This window comes from Vanellus vanellus (genome assembly GCF_965231255.1).
Source record: "Vanellus vanellus genome assembly, chromosome: 10".
In the NCBI taxonomy this organism is placed as follows: domain Eukaryota; kingdom Metazoa; phylum Chordata; class Aves; order Charadriiformes; family Charadriidae; genus Vanellus; species Vanellus vanellus.
Genome location: NC_138915.1, coordinates 19,738,507 through 19,758,740, shown reverse-complemented (window position 1 = coordinate 19,758,740; position 20,234 = coordinate 19,738,507). Strand labels below are relative to the sequence as shown.

At 37.6% G+C, this 20,234-nt stretch overlaps 1 protein-coding gene across 1 annotated transcript in view; it reads right to left on the bottom strand.

Moving 5' to 3' along the window:
- Nucleotides 1-20,234, bottom strand: part of DIAPH2 (diaphanous related formin 2) — a 260,049-nt gene that overhangs the window by 91,567 nt on the left and 148,248 nt on the right. Inside the window, exons 25-26 of the mRNA XM_082488260.1 lie at nt 19,570-19,735; nt 1,485-1,620 (exon numbers count right to left, since the gene is read on the bottom strand). Of these exons, the coding sequence (XP_082344386.1) occupies nt 1,485-1,620; nt 19,570-19,735 (302 nt within the window). The remainder of the gene's footprint in view (nt 1-1,484; nt 1,621-19,569; nt 19,736-20,234) is intronic.

The window sequence follows — 20,234 nt, the reverse complement described above, 5'->3', positions numbered from 1 at the left end:
CCTCAATAAAGATAAAACAGCACTACCTGCTGAAATCATTGTAAATATGATTCAGTCTGACACAGTAATGCTTAAATAGATGATATATTTGTAAGACATACTGATACAAGTGTAACTACAGGTTCTAGAGAAACGTGGTTGCCAAATAGGAAGTGGATGGTGGCTGGCTAACGTTTCTTGCAGGCTGGCTATCCATGCACAAAGCATAGATTGTCACTAGTGATGGAAAATATACTGATGTGCCAGAAATACTAATATTCTAAATAGATGCGACTCCAAACGGTATCAGCAGTATTATGTGACAATATTTTTGCACTACTATATTATCAGTGATGGAAATCCTGACCAGTACCTTGTCTTTTCATGGTTCCATGTTCACCCCCACAGTCATCCTATTAAACGTTGGAGTGGGACTGTTTGCCTGGTCTAGTATTTTTCATCCTTGTATAAATTGACTTTCCAGATACTGTATCTATACCCTTGAAAGGCAGTGTTATTTCTAAACCTACCTCCATTCAATCAATCTTCAGTATTGCCCTATGTTAGTTTGTCGTAATTATATGGTCTGTTGCAACATTACCCTTACTCAAAGTTAATACATCATCACATCTTTCATAACTTCATCATAACAAAAAAAACCAAACAGCATTTTTTCCCTGAGTACGCAGCTGTTAGACTGTTCAGTGGATAAAAAAGGACATGTGTTTTACAGCTGGGTCAGATCGCTGGATTAACACAAACTCATGGAAACTGAACAAAAACCTGCAGCTTCAAATAATCTCTTGCACTATCCAGCGTACAGTTTTACTCTACTTGCCTTCTGGAGTCAAAGAAGTAAAAAATAAAGCCTGTATTTTACAACATACTGGAAATCTACATAGTATCAATATCAGGACCACATGATTCCTCTTGCTCTCTTACTTTCCTCTCTCTTAGGGTGGCCTTGTGCAAAATACAATATTCTCACAGCTGACAAGCTTAAGACAGTGCTTTTTATCATGCTGAAATGTCACTCTCAACTTCAGCTCCAAGCTCAACCAGATTTTCTAGCTCCTAATAGGACTGCTGGGACAACATCCATTATAACATGGATCCTCCAAGCCCAAGAAGAAAGTTAATTGCCACACTACCCTGATTATAGAGATGTTTACAGAATGAAATTAACAACAAAGCAAGTAAGATACTTCTTCCTGGAAGTAAATCCATATGAAAAAAAATCAATTAACTGCTCAAATGAAAACAAGCCAATAATTCACAACAAAATGACTTGAAAGGAACATTAACCATATTAAGTGGCAGATATGGAATTACACGATCAGGTAGGCTAAAACAAAACAGAATTTTAACTGAAAAAGCTAACCTTTTTTTCAGCTTTCAAAACAGACAGCAAGCATTTTTCATATTGATCAGCAACAGCCCTCAGTTTGTTACTCCTTACTTTCTTTTTCTTTTAATAAATCTCTCTACTAAAAATGATGCCTTACCTTTGTTCATATCAATCAACTGCTGCTTCTTCTTCTGTCGCTCCAGTTTCTCTCGTTCAGCCTTCTCTTTTGCCAATTTGGCTCTCTTCGTTTTCTCCTCCAATTCTCTTCTTTTGTTGTTTTCTTTTAACGCCTCCTGTATTAGGTAAAATGAACATGGGTACACTGAGGGAAACTAGAAAGAATAAGAAAAGTAACCTTGTTTGCACAGATCGTGTATTTACGTCCAGGGAGTGGGGTGGGGGAGGCAACAGCAAGGGGGGACTGACACCCCATATTTCAAGCATCTTCAGAAATGTTAAAGGGAACATAACTTACCATACTAATTGCACACATCAGCATTATTAGATAATCAGAAGAATGAAAATGGAAATAACTTTGCATTTATGGTGAATTTAAAAGTTCCAAATTTTTCAGTGTCACCATGTTTATACTTTTTCTATTAAGACTACGTCTAGCTTAAACCTGTATCTTGCTGTTAGGAGGGATGAGTGGGGATGAAGACAAGCTCCCACTGTAATGGACTTCAAGTACAAGTAATGGAAACTCAGATACTAAAATTTAAGCTACAATTCCTCAAATATTTTTGTTGAAATATCCAAAGCAATCTGGATCACTTAAATGCACAAAACACAAACACTGAAAAACAGTTGAATTTATAGATTAAAACTCTAAATCTAAAGTCTCTGAGTCAACACGTTACGCAAACTACCAAAGTAAAAACTACAAATGGAAGAGAAGAACCCTGCATTAAAAAAAAAACCCAACAAAATGAACAACCACTTCCCATGATCTTGGCTCCACCCAGTCTAGGACATAACCTCCTTTTCCAAAGGAGGTTAATCTTGATTTCTTAGTGTGGTGGGTTGACCTTGGCGGGCCATGCAGCCACTCTCTCACTCACCCTCCTCACAAGATGGCGGGAGGATAAGACAACAAGCTCCTGGGTTGAGATGAAGACAGGGAGATCGCTCACCGATTACCATCATGGGCAAAACACTCGGGGAGCAATAATTTAGTTTACTGCCAACTAAAATAGAGTCAGATGGCGAGAAACAAAGACAAAAAAAGAAAACACCTCTTCCCCCTTCTTCTCCGGCTCAACTTCACTCCTTCAGTCCCAGCTCCTCTATGCCCCCACACCCTGAGCGACACAGGAGGGATGGGAGGAATGGGGGACTGCAGTCAGTCCTCTCTGCTACTCCTTCCACCTCATGCTTTTCACCTGTGCCACTGTGGGTCCAGTCCTTCAGGATAAACCTGCTCCAGTGCGGGTCTTCTCCCCGGGCTGTGGGGGAATCCCTGCTCCGGGCCTGCAGCACCCCCTCCCCTCCTCCTCCCCTGGCCCTGCTGCTCCCAGGGCTGTTTCTCACACGTTTTCCCCTCACATTTTTCCCCTCAACATTTTACCCTTCCTTTAATGGGGTTTTACGCAGGTGCCACCAGCTGTGTGTGCCCTGTGGTGGGGCTGTTCCAGAGCTGGCCAGAACCGGCTAGAACCAGCCGGAACCGGCCTTGTCTGGCACAGGGCAGCCCCACCCTCTCCTCACAGAGGCTGCCCTGCCGCCCCGCTGCCAGCACCCACACACAGAAACCCCTTACACTTACTCATCACTTCTTCTCACAATTGCCTTCATAACTGCTCTCTCAAAACAGAGAAATATTTGAATTCCCTTAAGCTCTTCCCCAAGATCCTAAATTTCTCCTTAGTTTTGCCTTTCTTAAGACTCATTTATCATGAAGAAATTCACTGAAATCCATCATGATGGAATTTCACCTAGTGCCACAGATAGACATGATAAATGTTAGGAATAATTTTCTTATTTATATTCACAACCACTACAAATTTATTGCTCCCTTTCCTCTCCAACTCACAGTATACTCACGTCCTCTACCTATGAGTGCTGCAGGTCTGGGCTTCAGGTGATTTTGGGAGTCTCAACACATTATGACCAACAAGTAGTAACAACAGTTAAGAAGATACTGGATCCAAAAATGTCCGGAATTAATGCAGCACGTGCTCATTACTGATTTTTCAGCCTAAAAAGCTGAACAGTCGATACTTATTAAGCACAGGGCATAAGATAAATAGTTTCTGTGTCAACATTCATTTCCTACGCAATTTAATCATGCCTTAAAAACTAGGAAAATCATGTATGTTCACAAATACAGAGAAAAAGATGTCTTCGTAAATATCTAAGACAATATATCAGGTATTATTCCAGAAGTAAAATTTCCTTATGAAATTTGGGGCAGACTCATACTACACAGTCCTATATATTCCTCAGAAATGACATTCCAAATGTTTATAAATGAAGATGACTATTCACCTTACTGTGTATATGTTAGGAAAAAACTATGGACAATGACTATCCCTTCCAAAAAAAAAAAAAAAACAAACCAAAAAACAAAAAACAACAACCAAACAAAAACCAAACCCCTATCTAAAGCACTTTTAAGTGTTAAGATTTATATAAATTTTATCAGCATTAGGTAATCCAAGACTTCCAAATGCCTCCAAATACAGAATATTCACTCAAGCAAGGGACAGCATATTTCAGTGTGCATATGCCATTTCAACAGTTTACTGAAGTAAAATACTGTGTATAGCCCCTTCTTTAATAGCCGATACTGTTTTGCAGAGATGCTGGATACCACAGCTACCAGTGCAGTTACTCATGGACGCACTTGAAAATTGGACCCAGAACTGCATTTGCTGTACCATTACATAACCGATCACATTGAGAAACACCTTTTCTTTCAGAAAAGAGAAAAGAGAATTAAAGGAGAAAAATCAATGTTTTAACCTTTTTGGTTTTGGACAGTTCAGTCTCTGCGCATTCAATCAGACTTGACAGAGATTTCATTTTACTACAACTTCACAGACTGTAATGAAAGTAAATGCCCACAATCTTATGAGAGAAAGCAAGTAAGAAATGTCATGGCTGAAATAGTAGCCCACTAGCCATTAATGTACTATGATTAGATCATAGATTCTGTCACATTTTCTAACGGGAAGACTACAGTAGACCGAACTAAACAAGCTCTAAAGTTATTGTATTTTGAAATTCACTTTGAGCCAGACTCAAGCCCCAGCTGAAGAGAGATTATATGAAAATACAGATTGCAGCTCGTAAAAAATGCTGGCTGCCACTGAGGATTCAAACAAAAGCCGTTCAAAAAAAGGTTTAATCTTCCTGAAGAGCAGTAAGACAACAAAATACTGATAACTGTGTGTGAGAGTGTCTATCTTCATGTACTTACACCCATCCCTTTCTATACATGCATTTGTACATGCAAACAAAAATAAACAAACCCCACCATTCCAACACACACAGCACAGGAAGCACAACAAAGTCAGATGGGCCTGTCCATTATTTCTTCAAAGCACGCATTTCCTACTATTTTACTTTCTTCCAGGACGTAAATGCTTTAAAGCATCTTCATAGATAGTCTCCTTCCAGAGACTATAAAGGAAGAGTCGAGAACAGCAAGGAAAAATCCACTAAGCGCTAACCTGAAATACGAAAGCTTTTTCCAAACAACCTGTTGCTACAACAGGGCAACACGCCAACACGCTGCCGGGGCTCTTGGTCCCTACATGGACCTGCTTCAGAACTAACAATGCAACGCAGCACTGCACACATAGAGCTTCAGAAGCTTTTTCATCACAACATAAAAGTCTTACTCTAGAGGAAAAAAAAGAAGTGTCTTATCCACTCTTAGCTTTGCTGTAGTACTCCAGTAACTGCTTGGTAACAGCTCTAGTATTTCTGGTTATTATTTAGTGGATGCTTTCCTGCCATCCCCAATTCTCTTGAACACACCCAAATAGTTTTATGCCGCATTCCTTGAAATTTAACATATCTTCTTTTCATCTACATACCAATTCAACATTGTGAAAGAGAACAAGGATGATCTATTTGAATCATCACCATCGTTTAGTGCATGCAATCCCTTTCCTTCATAAAGTATCTCAGAACCAAACCACCTGGAAGGTACTTGTTTGTTACTACTCTCCATCAGGCAGTCTGACTCAATGATTTGGTATTTGTTATGTCACTTACTGCTGTACATTTAGTCAGAGCTGGATGAAAGCCCGAAATAAATCATTTGGAAGAACATACTCCCAGATGTTTTCGAATTATGAGCTGAAAGCAAAATAAATATATATTCATCTGTATTTATAAACATACTTTATATTTGAATTAATATTGCTAACAAATTTGATCATACTTTTTCAAAGCTGATTGAAGATGACTGTAAATAAGGGTAAAGAGAATTTTGACTCAGATGTATAGCAGTTTCTACAGCATTTGCTCTGCCTGAATTATACTACCAATCCTTTAAGTTTCCTTTTCTACAGTTTTACTGCAAAGGGTTAGTCTTCTCTCTCATAAGGGTTCGATTACTTCATTATTTCCTCACTTGCTGGACTTCCAGACTGTGAACAAGCCAAACCATTTTTAATATAAAGGTGATATGATTCTGCACCTGCCTTACCATGGTGTTATTTGGGCCCCACCAAACTAAAGTTAAGCCTTAAGTTAAAAGAAATTTGGACATCATCACATGCTTTCAATCCCCTTTTCTTTGGCATACTTTTATACTCCTCTATATCTATTCTCTTCCAAACTCCTGAGTTTCAGTGGACTTCTTTTAATACAGATCAGTGCTATTTTGGGTTATCAGTATTGAATGTCAGTGATATCCCGCCCATGTAGATTTCCAGGCTAAATTACCTCATCACCAAAATGTAGAGATCAGTGCGCATACTGAAAAAAATAGCTCTGTAATTGGCAATGCTTTTGAAAGGGGTGGGGGGGGAGGGGGTGGAAATTTGCATTTTTTTACTGCAATGTAGTTTAACAGTGAAAAATGGGTACACAGTGTTCATGGGTATACATTGCACAACTATATTTATTCCCTAATTAAAGGATAAAACCAAAGTAATGTAACAGTTACAAATCAGACAAATGCCACAAAGCAAGAAGCAATCCACAGTTAATAAAAGCCTTCCCAAGAGCTTTGGAAAACATTTTGAAAAGTATTCATCTATATATTGTCTTTTGAAAGCATGTAAGTGCATGCAAAAACTGAAATAACTTTCAAGTGAATCTCAACAGACAGAAATAATTTAGTGTATACAAACCCTTTTCCTGATGTGCTATTCATGACCCTCTGTATTTTTGGCTGGAGCACAACAGCATGCAGTTTTGCTAATTCAACTGCAAATTAAAAGTTCGAGAAAGTTTGAATGTGGGTTTTTGTGTTTGTTTGGGTTTTTTTAAAATAAAGACAAAATCAAATTATTGTCTCTCCTAGCAGAGAAACCGATTCAGCAAGGGATATTATCTCTTATTAAGGGAGGTAGTTGAAGGGGCACATAGCTTGATGTTCCCCCTTGTGTTTATTAGGATTCACTGAAGTAAGGCTCTTGTACTCAGGACTGCCAGTTTACAGCTCAGTTTCTGTAAGCAGCAAATAAAAAATTAATGTATCTCTTGCATTCTGTACATATCTTAAAGTTTTGACAGACAAACAAATATTCACACACCACAACAGTTGTAAATAGGCTCTCAAAGGTAAATTATTAAAAACAAGAAGAAAGAAAAACTGTAATGCACAAATCTCCTTCGATATTAAAGATGCAGTTGGCTACAAAGCGGTCATGCACCAATAATGAAGGCTCCCTGTGATCCCTCAGGCCCTCCCTAAATTTGCCTTGCAACTGCAAAATATGTGAACTGAAGTTCCAGGGGGAGATGGGGGGGGGGGGGGGGGGGGGGGAGGGCAGACACCAACTCAGATTAACTGCAAGTTAATCTACAGAAATAAAGAAAGTTAAAATACAGAAGATTGAGCAATCCCTTTACATGTAAAAGAAAGATCTTTCATGACTATTCCCTGGAGGATAACATATTCAAAACCATTGTTATCCTTATGAAAATAATGGAAAAGAGATGCAATAAGCTGGTATTAAACAAGTGCAGACAAATTGAATTTCCTGATGGGTGGTCATGAAACAGTAAGCAGAAAAGATTATGTTTGGGATACTGCCCCATGGTTCATGCACCAGAGCCATTACATGTGACACAAAATGTCTTTGGCATGCCATTAGAGATTAAGATTTTTGGCAAGTGTGGCTGCTGCTGTATATTCCGGTAGGGAGAAGACTGCCAGCTTATCAGCTGTGTTGCAGAAACACCTAAAACTGCCTAGCAGTGTAAGGTAGAAGAGGTTGTCAGTGTTTACTGAACCAAGTTTAAGGCTACCAATGAAAAACTACATTGTATGTCTTAATTACTTAACAGTGTATGTTTGAATAACTACTAAGTAGCCCTCAAGTGGACAGATTTGGTACTGTTTTAATAGCTCCTTTAAATCAGTATTTGGATACCAGAATAAACGCACATGCCTAATTCAGGTTATTCCTGAAAGAGACAGTGAGCTGAAATACATATTTACACAGTAACAAAACTGTATTATTTTAATTACTAAACAAAAAATAAAATCTTAAAAAAACCCAAACCCAAACAAACAGTAAACCAAGTGTTAGCTGTTTGGGGTACAACCTGAACAGAGAAACCAAAGCCCACAGCAGATGAATTCTTGTTTTGTTCAAAAAGTGACCTTTCTGGATCAAGGAAAAGACAAATCAATAGGTCGGCACGTGAAGCCTTGATCATCATGCAAGCGCAACCCTTTAAGTTCTTTAACAAAAATTCACTCTTGCTATTCTGTAAATTCTGTTCCTACAAAAGCCTATATCTAAAAAAATATTTCACTTTTTCTACTAAAGAGCAGGACCCTGAATATGTGTTGAAAAGTTCTAAAGTTTCTGGCTAGAAATTCTCAACAAGTTTTAATAGAGGCTGTGAGAATTACACACAGTGTATATTGATAGAAAGTATTTAAACAACAAGTATAAAGTATTTAAATAATAAAATAAATCTGCCTGGGTTTGAAAGGTTTTGCATGCTTCCTTCAAGACAGGGCTGATGGACTACCAGAAGAAAATGTTCTAGAGGTTGTGTGGCATTACACTCCAAAGAAATGATAAATGTGGAAAAAAAAAAAAAAAACCACAAACAAACCACAACATTGAAGGGATACACTTATTCATCTGCAATTTTTTTTCTGAGGTTTCTTACACCTTCCACTTCAGGCTTCATATTATATTTTGACAGGATAATCCAATTCTATTAGCTTGGTTTTCCTAAACGTGATAAACAAGCAAATATGAACTTAAAGAAGTGAATAAGCTATAATTTACTACAACATCAGCAAGCTAATTGAAGATGCAATAATGCAGTGATAAATCTGAAATCACAACTAAGACAAACATGGATTCAAATTATCAAATTATCTTAATATGATATATGAACAAACAGAATGATGAGGCTAAGACTGTATGAAACACCCTTGCGTAGATTTTAGAGAGAAGTCAGATTCCTTCTAACTCATGACAGCTTTTTAGAACTATGTTAGGTGCAGATCTAAGCATCCTCTATGGAAGGGTCTCTCTTACATTCAGAACCTTGCCAAAAGTGGTCACTTGGAGCAGTAATAAAGTCTACAAGTTTAACAAGACGTTTTCAACATCTGGGTTGGATTCACAGCTTAAATATTGCTATAGCCAAAATCCCAAACTATGCCTGGTTTCCAGAGTGGAATGAGGATTCAAAATCCTCATTTAAATATTACAAATTTCCAAGGTAATGCCTGGGAATAATGACATTACTCAGCTGAACTTGCTGAAATCAGCACTGACTGGAGAGCCTGTTTAAAACTATCAAACAGAAAATTCTAAAGAACACGTTTTGATATTGTTCCTTTTCAAGATTAGGAAACTTAATTTCATAGTTTCCTCTGGACCATGTTTTCCCACATTACTTCTGAAAATATTACTTAGTCAAAGGCATCGCTACCATGAAATATGGAATCTATTGCTTTTAAACCATCCACAAGGGCAACCATGTCACCACAGATACAAGTGAGATGTGTCAGAAACAAAAATCATAGAATCATAGAACAGTTTAGGTTGGAAGGGACCTTAAAGATCATCGAGTTCCAACCCCCCATGGGCAGGGACACCTCCCACCAGCCCAGGTCGCTCAAAGCCCCATCCAGCCTGGCCTTGAACACCTCCAGGGATGGGGCAGCCACAGCTTCTCTGGGCAACCTGCGCCAGGGGCTCACCACCCTCACAGAAAGAATTTCTTCCTAGTATCTAATCTAAATCTCCCCTCTTCCGGTTTGAAGCCATCCCAACCCCATCTGTGCTGCCTGTTATTTCAACACCTGCCTACCTTTTACATGCTTGCAAATGCAGTGTACTGTGATTCAGTTTAATTTCTTTTATTATTATTTAATTTTACATCTTTTGGGTATCTTCCAAGAGGAATGTCATCCTTACCTTTTATATCATGAATAGAGTAGCTACTTATCTAACAGCACTAAAAGCTTGCTAATAAAGTTGATGAGTTACCATTCCTATGGGAATTTTTTTGTTTCTGATCATATAAATTTTCCTAGCCTAACCCTAATTCCTGATTTGTTCAATATCATCATTAAAAAAAAAAAATTCTCCCCAGCCCTAGCTGGATGTATACACTCAGATGAGAATTTAGGGAGTTTGCAAAGGGGTCTTCGTGTGGATTTTTGGGGTAGGGGGGAGGAAGGGTTTACTGTATACTGCCTGTTAATAAGGACAATGTTTCACTTTTGATATGCTGTTTTTGCTTTCTCTCGGGAAATTTCGCTGGAGAAAATACTTCTTGCTCATTATTCTTTATTTTTTCACAGCTTCCTGCTAGCTAGAAACTGTTATCTTTTAGACTACATTAAAGAACTGTTACTTTTTAGGCAGAAGGGAGAAACTGTATTCCCAGACAAATAACCAGGGAGAAAAATGAATAAGTGCAGCCGTTCTTTTAAACCACTCCTGAACTACAAACTCAATTTATGAGTTTGAAAGCTGGGAATTTAGCTTGACTACGTATTGCATTTCATAGTAAATCATATGTTTATTATGGATTAATTTATGTTTTGTATGTTCGTTGATTTATATTACCGTAGCCAATGACCTGCTGTATCCAAGGGACATTTCAAAAAAGCCACAGAAAAAACACTCCTGAGTAATGGAGCTTGAAGTTTACTTTGAAGCAAGTTACAATCAAATAAATATTACAAAGAAAAGGTCTTACAGGTACAATTATACGCAAAATGCTGAATCCACTGTGGTGAAAGTTTTTTCTCATGAAGGCCACATAACAGATTATTTCCTGTGTGGTACAGGGCATCAATCTTACAAAACCTTGAAAGATCAGGGTAGTGGTCTCCCAATAAAAAGTGGTAGTTTGCTGATCATTTAATATGTCTTACCATTTGGGGAGGATTTTTATTTTCTGGATCTTGTATTACAGGGGTTACGCTAAAAGATCCCAGCCACACAATAATCATCAATCAACAGTCAGTGTTGATACAAGAGGGCAGTTTATTTTGTAGGTCTTTTACAAGAACCCATCTCTCATACTGCCAGTTGATGAGTTAGCGGCATCTGCTTAAATATTTACTTATACTAGAATACAACCTGTTCTCCCTAGGTACATTTATAATCTAATTTAAAGATTTAATTCCTTATTCGAAGAGCTGTGTTTACACAGGTGTGTTCTAGATGAGGGAAGCACTGACCACTGACAAAACTGTCTAACAGGTATGCAAAAATCAAAACCCCTTCACTAAAGGAAAAAGTTTCTCTGCACTTCATAACAACTATGTCCATAAATGCCTGTTACTGCTTCAAATTTTACCCAACTATTCTTAGAGGCATTACTACAACACTGGTTTTTGTAGACCCTTTTTCACCTTTAAGACTATCTGCATTAAAGGGAGAGCCCACAGAGCAAACAAAATCTGAAACAGGTAAGAATCGTGTAAGAAAAAAGAACGCTTCCTATCTAATGCTAAAATATATATTTCATACAACTTCCACAAAGTACACAGTCTGATTAAAAGGAAGTTTATGTCTATTTGCAAATGTAGGCATGACAGATTTGGTGGATATTTTTAAATACTCTAGCACCAACAGAAACAAACATTCAGAATGTAACATTAAAAATATTTCAGGTAATTCAATACAAACTGTGAGACAGCAGGTTAAAGTGAGGAACCAAAACAGAAAAGAACAAACTGGCATCTTGCTTCAGGCAACTGATTAATCATTATTTGATAAGAGCCTGGAACTATATCAAACCAAAATGTATCAGGTTACAATTGTCCTCAAGGACAACAGATATTTGTGTTTACTTTCAATGGAAGAAAGGACTAAATCAATAAAATCTAAAAAGCATTTCTTCTTCAAAATAGTCTGAAATATAAAAGGCATATTATTATCCAGTGGATCTACTATTTTAACTGCAAAGAGAAAAAAATGACAAAACAACACATGATAAAAGAAAACCATTATTGCTACTTTTGATTCAATTTTTCTGTAATTGTCAGCTCCAAGAGAAGAATAAATATACCTTTTCCCTCCCCCCTCCAGGCTTGATTTTGAATTGTGTTCCATTTGCTAAGGGAAGTCATGCTGAAATTCTTCACTTACTTCTTGTGATATGCCTTGAATACAATGAGGTTATCAAGACATATTTAAGCACCAAATCAAAGAAGTAAACATAGACAGAGGTGACAAGTACCAGGAAAAATCTAATTAAAAGCTCACTTCAAACATTTAAATATTCTACTTAATCTTGGGTGGGTGGGTGTGGGGGTGTGTGTGTGTGTGTACATCTACGAGGGACCCTGAGGGACAAGACTATAGGAGGTAGAGGGGTAAAGTGATGCAAACTATTTTGTTGTCTCACTACACCCTTGGCTCTAACTATGTTTCATGCAAAAATTATTAAAGAAGGCTAGGGATAAAATGGGAGCAGATATAGGATAATAAATAAATAAATAAGCTCTGTTTCTTCTATCTGCATCCAGGCTGAGTGACTATACTGCAGCTCAGTGAACTGACACGGCTCGCAAAGAACATTGGCTTAGATTATTGGTCAGAGGTGCTGTGGCCTTACTTGGCTATTTGCAACCATATGACAGGCAGTTTCAATGATATCACTTAGATTGTGAATTCCTAACTATGCAGTGTTTTTTTCTCCTCCTAACATCACAGTACAGCCCAAAAATGCTTTTCCTCTCTCACACAAAGGGAGACAGATGTTGATAAAAACTAAGTACAAAAGATTAATTTGGTACTTGACTGGAAACTTCGTATCTGGACAGTTTTAAAGACATAAAACAACAAAATGTTCACAAATAAATCAATTTCTGGGTTAATTGTCTATTGCTGGGAAAAATATAGAAAGTGTTCCAACAGCAATCACTATGGCTCTCACAGAAACAGAGAGGTCAGCTACTGCATCAGCTACACTGCCTACTTATAGTTTCCTTTCCTCTTGTTGTTTAGGGATAACAGAATAACAACTTATTTATATGGAAAATTTTGTTGGAAAATAAGAGAAACTACTGGACCCAGCGGAATATCACTGTATTGCTGATACACTTTGATCAGAAGAATGAAAGATGAAAAAACAACATTGACTGTTGCAGGTTTTTTTTTTTTCCTCATATACTCTACATCTTGTCATTTAGCCTAACAACTTCTGAATGCTTAGACCATGTGGAGATGCATTTATTAAATACTATTTCTGTCCAACTTGCAAAAGGCAAGCAATTAGAAAAGATAATACATGCAGATATTTTTTTCTTATTTCAAGTAATGAAAAATGGGCATTATTTTCCATTCGTGGCACTTGTAATGATCACCAAAAGTCCTGAACATGTGTTTTCAAATGACTGTTTTCTTAACATGAAAATAGCTTGATATAAGCATTATAAGACAAACACATATCAAGCTCCAAACGGACTTTTAAGTATACGTATATATACACATACACACACACAGAATTTTCTCTGTGACCTGAGGATGTGCCATTCAGAATATATTTCTGATTTAATTCTTCCACATTCATCTTTAAAAACTTTCCTATATATTCCTTCTTTTTCAAATACACTAGCTAAATTGCATGATTCTATAACATAAGATATTCTTATCTTTAGCTGCAAATGAAAGAAAAAAATTGTCATTACAATCAACCTATTTAGTCAGTATTCTCACTTTTACGTAGGGGATTCATATGCAGTATCACAGGTTAAGCAAGGGGCAATACAAGGAATAGCTGTTGTACAAAGGTAACAGAAGACAAGTCAAGATTTTCTGAAGGGCTATGTTGAATCCTAAGTACTCACAGGGGCCAATTATCTCAAACTATATCAGCTGTAGTATCAATTAAAACATGCTGTGTATGTAAAGCATTCATTGTTGGTAACTGACCTTCAAGGGAAACCTTCTCAAAGCAGAAGAATCACCCGTCCTGCCATGCAGGAGGCCGAGAAGGTGACGCAGGGGACAGCCTGGCTGAACAGGGAACTCCTGACAGAGCTCTGACACAAACCAGAAACACAGCAAAGTGGAGGGACAGCTATACTGTCCAGGAGGAACACTGTCCAGGGAGGGAAGTAATTAAGAAAGCCAAAGCTCGGATGGAGATAAAACTGGCAACAGATGTGAAAAGCAATGAGAAGGACTTTTATAGCTACAATGACAGACAAAGGAAGTTTTCTTCACCAAAAAGGCTGTCAAGCATTGGAACAGGCTGCACAGGGAAGTGGCTGAGTTGTTATCCCTGGAGATATTTAAGAGACAGGTAGGCATGGTGCTGAGGGACATGGTTTAGTGGTAAATTGGCAGTGCTAGGGTAACAGTTGGACTTGATGATCTTAAAGGTCTCTTCCAACTGAAACGATTATGATTAAGGAAAATGTAGGCCTGCTGCTGAATGGAGCATGGAACCCAACATCAAAGAGGCTGAGGTACTCCGGGTCTTGTTATCAAAATGTTCACATCGGAAGCATTAGCAAAAAAAATGAAGCAGCAACTTCTGAACTTCTAATTTAAAATTACTAGTAGCAGAAGAAACAAGCTTTATCACAGTAGACAGGCATTAGCCACAACATAGGAGAATGACAAGGAGAAAGAAACAAGTCATCGATATTATATTATTATACTTCAGCCATTTACCAAAATACTAAAATAGTTAATGGGACCACTTAGAAAAAGCATGCAGGCACTACAATAGTCTGAACTGGACAAACTTAATAAATATGCATGCTCTAGGGAATATTTAGAGATGCTGTATATCCTCAGTCTCTTCTGATTGTTTCTGAATTCTTATCAGTAGTTATGACTTTTTTTTTTTTTTAAAGTAATTTCCACAGATAAAATGAGTTTCAGTGTCTTTTTCAGAAACCTTCTCACAAGCAGAAAATCTCAATTCTTTTTAGTAATTTTTTCCTTATAGAAAAAAACTACTGTACTGTGAACTTTTAATGCTTGCCCTAGGCCTTCCTCAACTGTCTGGAAAAAAATAAATCCTTAAACAGGAATCTTTATGCCACTAAAGTCTACAAGGTTCTGCTCTAGTGGATAAAATAAGTCAAGAAATTCTCAAAAGACCTAATTACAATTACAACTACTACTACTGTATATATCTGAACAAGTGAGTGGACTGAAGCACAAGTGATGCTAAGTAAAAGAGGGTCTCCTTAAGCTATGTACGCCTCAGATTTCACTGTTTTTTCCTATAGAAGCATTACTATTTAAATTAGCATGCATCATACATGTGGTCCAAGTTCATTTCCTTATTTAACAACTTTTAAGAGGCTTAGAAAATAAAAGAACAGATAAAGCTTTTAAAGACCATAACATCAGATGGGTATTGTTAACTACCGAGACAAACATGTAGCATTAGAACAGTAACCTAGCAGATTATATTGTGCACTTCCTAAAATTACAAAGCAATGCAAGAAATTAGCCCCACTTTTCCGGAAACTCAGAAAGACTACTTGTGGCTTATCTATTCTATTTGGAATACGAGTTTAATATTCCAAACCAGAATACAGACTTGACAGTTCTCTCTTGACAAACTAAATTTTCAGAGACTTAGTCTTCAGATTAGTTTTCCAACCTAGAAAAGCATTTTTTTGCAGTTTGTCATTGTTAGGTAAAACGTAAGTATCATATGGATATCCTAAGAACTGACCATACACAGGTTTGTAGAAACTCCAAAAGCAGAAAGGCCCCCAGGCTCTCAAACATCTGGTGGATTGTGACTTTTGCTAGAAGTAACAGGAGTTTGTATCTATAATGATTTCCCCTTAACACAGAAGGTACTTCATGTCAACTAGGTAAAGAGATATTAATGTTTTGTAACACATTAATTTGTTGAGCGTATTTACATCACAAAATGAAGAGTTTAGGTGAGACGTTAGCAGAACATAATCTCATACCAAGGATTCTAAGAATGTACACGTGAAGTTATTGTGGTCCTCAGTAACAAGTGACCACTAGTTCACAACTACATAGTGCCTACCAGAAGGCGGCCTCATTCTTTGTTTGTCCATAGCTACTCCTTATATCAAAAGTTTAAAAAGAAGGAAAGTCAATTAAAACTGATTTAGCACATAAATGAATACAAACAGATGGATTAAGTTTGAAAAAAGCCGAGGAGTTACAACCTGCTGGAAATACACAAAACCTACTTGCTCAAGATCAAATCCAGCAGAAGAAAGGGATTCAACTACAGAGGGTGTTTTAACTGTGCCAAACACTTTCACAACAGCCTCTTCTCCTCCTACTAAATAACAGTAATAACAATAACAACAAAACCAAGGCAAGAAGTCTGCTGTCTGCTTCTGAGTCCTAGACAGTACTCAAAGTACACAGGTATTTGTGCGCTCACATAAAGAGCAAACAAAGTAATGTAGATTCTGGAAAATAAAAAGCAGATAATATTTCTCAGGATAAATAAGTAGCGAGTTTATACAATTTACACCACTGTTCCATACCCATAGTGAAGTATTTGCAGGAATAAGATACATAAACGTGTATACAGCACTAACCAGAGAATTATGCGTCAATAATAATTAGCAATAGTTTGCACAAGCAGTCTCAATACCTCCATTACTCTGATTGCTATAACTATTTCAGTACTTAAAAATAAAGTTAGAAATGTTCGAATCTTTGACAGCTTCCTAAACCAGTGAGAATTGGGTATCTGGAGCTTTGTTGTAACTACAAATGAATTGAGTTCATGCTGAAGAAAAATTTATTCTCAATTAAAATTAAAATTATTCTGCGACTAAATACGCCACCTGAACAATCTAGATTGGGAACTATGTGAATAGAGTATTTCACTAAATGTTCCTAAAACAGGACCCCATTTCAATGAGGTAAATTAGCAAATATTTGGGTGGGGTGGGGGGAGGAAAGTTAGGACAATTCAGGCCAAATAAGAATCATCCCTTCAGTAAAGGCAGAGATGCACCGAAAACTTTTAAAAAAAAAAAAAAAAAAAAAAAAAAAAAGGAACTCCAGCCAACTTCTTAGGTTTCTGTACAGTATAGGCTTGCACTACAAGGCTTCCACCTAGCTCTGCAAGCCACTAACATAAAATGTAAATGCGTGAATCCTAGACAGCTGTTTTCACGGAATCACGGAGTTTCAGAGTTGGAAGGGACCTCTAGAGATCATCCAGCCCAACTCCCCTGCTAAAGCAGGATTGCCCAGAGCACATTACTCAGGACTGCATCCAGGCGGGTCTTGAAAATCTCCAGAGAAGGGGACTCCACCACCTCCCTGGGCAGCCTGTGCCAGTGCTCTGTCACCTGAACCGTAAAGAAGTGTTTCCATGTATTTGAACGGAACTTCCTGTGTTCTAACTTGTGCCCATTGCCCCTCGTCCTGTCACTGGGAACCATTGACAAGAGCCCGGCTCCATCCTCCTTCAACCCACCCTTTAGATACTTGTACGCCATAATAAGGTCTCCCCTCAGCCTTCTCTTCTCCAGGCTAAAGAGTCCCAGCTCTCTCAGCCTTTCCTCATAAGGGAGATGCTCCAAGCCCTCAATCATCTTCGCTGGACTCACTCCAGCAGTTCCCTGTCCCTCTTGAACTGCGGAGCCCAAAACTGGACACAGCATTCCAGTTGTGGCCTCACCAGTGCAGAGTAGAGGGGGAGAATGACCTCCCTCGACCTACTGGCCACACTCTTCCCTATGCAGCCCAGGATTCCATTGGCCTTTTTGGCGACAAGGGCACATTGCTGGGCCATGGATAATTTACTGTCTACCACAACCCCCAGATCCTTCTCCTCCGAACTACTTCCCAGCAGGTCCGCCCCTAACCTGTACTGGTGCCTAGCATTCTTCCTCCCCAGGTGCAGGACCTTGTATCATTAATACTACATCATACCATCCAAAGTTCCCGGCACTGAGAAAAGTCAATGGTCGAATTATTATCACCATCCTTTTTTAAAGTCTTAAGTACAGCCTTTTGCTGTGAAGATCTTTCACATATGATTCAGTAACATCCTCACCCCTGAATTCAACGCTTCACTTTTACAGAGTTACATACAGAAACTCATTCTAAACCTGAAACATTGACAATTTCACGTGTTCCTGGAGCTGTGACGTACACACAGTAGTTTCTTTTCTGCTTTTGGTTCATTTGGAAATGCCACAAAAATATACCATCTTTAGTATTAGAAGAGTTATTGCACTTTGTATTTTATTTCTCACATTTGCCCACCAAAAACTTGAAATATCACTTTTTTTCCCCACCCCTGGTATTACTCAACCACTCCAAAGAAATACATGAATCTCTAATAAATATTCTCCCCGAAAATTCAACTACAACTGTTGAAGAGCAACAGGCCATCAGCCAGATCTTTAGGAACTCAAATGGAAGGAAAATAAAAGCAAGCAATTGGAAGTATTTTTGTTCTAATACACCTTCTAGAAAGCATTTGCCCTCCAGCTCCTATCACCTTCATAGCAGTTTAAATACACACTTGAGGACAGACTTTCCTCACAATATTTGGACACTGCTAGTCTGAAAGTGTGTTTCAAGTAGTTACAATAGAGTAGATTTCCAAATTCAGACATCCACACTAGAAAATGTAAGCCTTGGATTTATGAAGCAGCATGCGCTGAAATATCTCACGACTATGCCTACTCTTGACAAGTCTTCACCCAGATTTGTTGGCATACTTACTAATTATAAAAGAACTGGCGATTTGTTTATGGAAAAAAAGAAATAATGCCAGTTAATTTAAAATGAGTAGTTAAATATATTTTACTAAGAGCTTTCTAATAAAGTAAACTTGGTATGAAAATTATGTTTTAAAGTAGTTATTCCTCCATCACACTCAAACTGAAAGTCATTATGATTACATGATAAAATAAGCCAGCTACTGGCAATAGACAGATCAGTGAACTCCAGCTGTATGGTAAACAGTGGTATTTCCAAGTGACATTAATATTCTCTGGAGACACAATGTGACATTCTAGGCATCTGTTTCCCCTGTACACTTCCTATAGTGCAGCTAATGATGGCTCCCAGACAGCCACTAGGAAAGATGACATTAAACTCATTAAAAAAAAAACTTAGCTGCTTAAAACAAAATTCTTCAATTCCTTCTTAAAAAAGCCATACCCTGACATCAACCACACTGGATACTGAAAATCATAATGTAAGCATCTAAGTGAGCTTCATGAGTTCTGTAAGCTCATCAAAAGTCTCAGCCTTCGCATCAGAGCATCATTAAGGCATCAGCCAGATTCCTGCACAACATGAATGTAGACATGTCCATTCAGGTCTTGTTTTTAACATATTTTTCAGTATCACACCTGTTTATTGTGCATCAACCAACAAGCAAGTTGAGGACAAATATTTTCTAATTATCCATATGTCTCAACCACATTGACAGTTGAGTTGGCAAGGTACAAACTGGAGGATGATATTTACCAGCGGCCAAAACCTAAATAATTCTGGAAACATTAATCCAATTTCCTGCCACAGAACAAAAAGTTAACTACAACATGAGAAATAGAGAGAAAAGAAATAAAATCAGGAGAAAGAAAAAAATAAGAATATGTATAAGGTTTTGCACACATTACTCACCAAAAACAGAGTTCTGAAGTTGCTCAGATCGCCAAAGAATTCTTCAATGCTTATTGCTTTGGGATCAAAGGTAAAGTATTCTCCCAAATTTTCATACAATTTAGTCATGTTGTTGTGCATGTTGGACAATTTTTCATATTGCTCTCGGGCATTCTCAGCAAAGCTGTAAGGTTTTGTTAAGGAAAATGATGCAAATGTAATTCAGTAACAGTAAAAACAAAGTAAAGAAAACTCAGAACAAAGGTTACAACCGGAAAATTTGCTAGTGCTGTCTTCTTTCAAATATCACATTTTTATGTAATAATGACTACATGTCTGCAAGCCCATATCAATGTAAGGTGGTGGCACACTTTTCCATTAAATGATCCGTTTCCAATGGTAAAGATTTGCCATTAATAGACTATACTACTCACTTCATAAATTTTCCAAATATTTTGGACATTTTTCTTCTAATAAATGATTTTGTAAAATACGTTCTATGAAAAGACATACCGAAAATTAGTTTGCTGTGGGACTCTGACGATAATGCCCCACTCCATTCAAGTGATGTCATGTCCGCTGTATTATGTACATATATTTTATCTGTAAAATTTGCATTGTGTATAACTACCAGTGACAAAATTATATAGTATGACTTCTAATTTTCTTTGCCTTTTATTATAGAT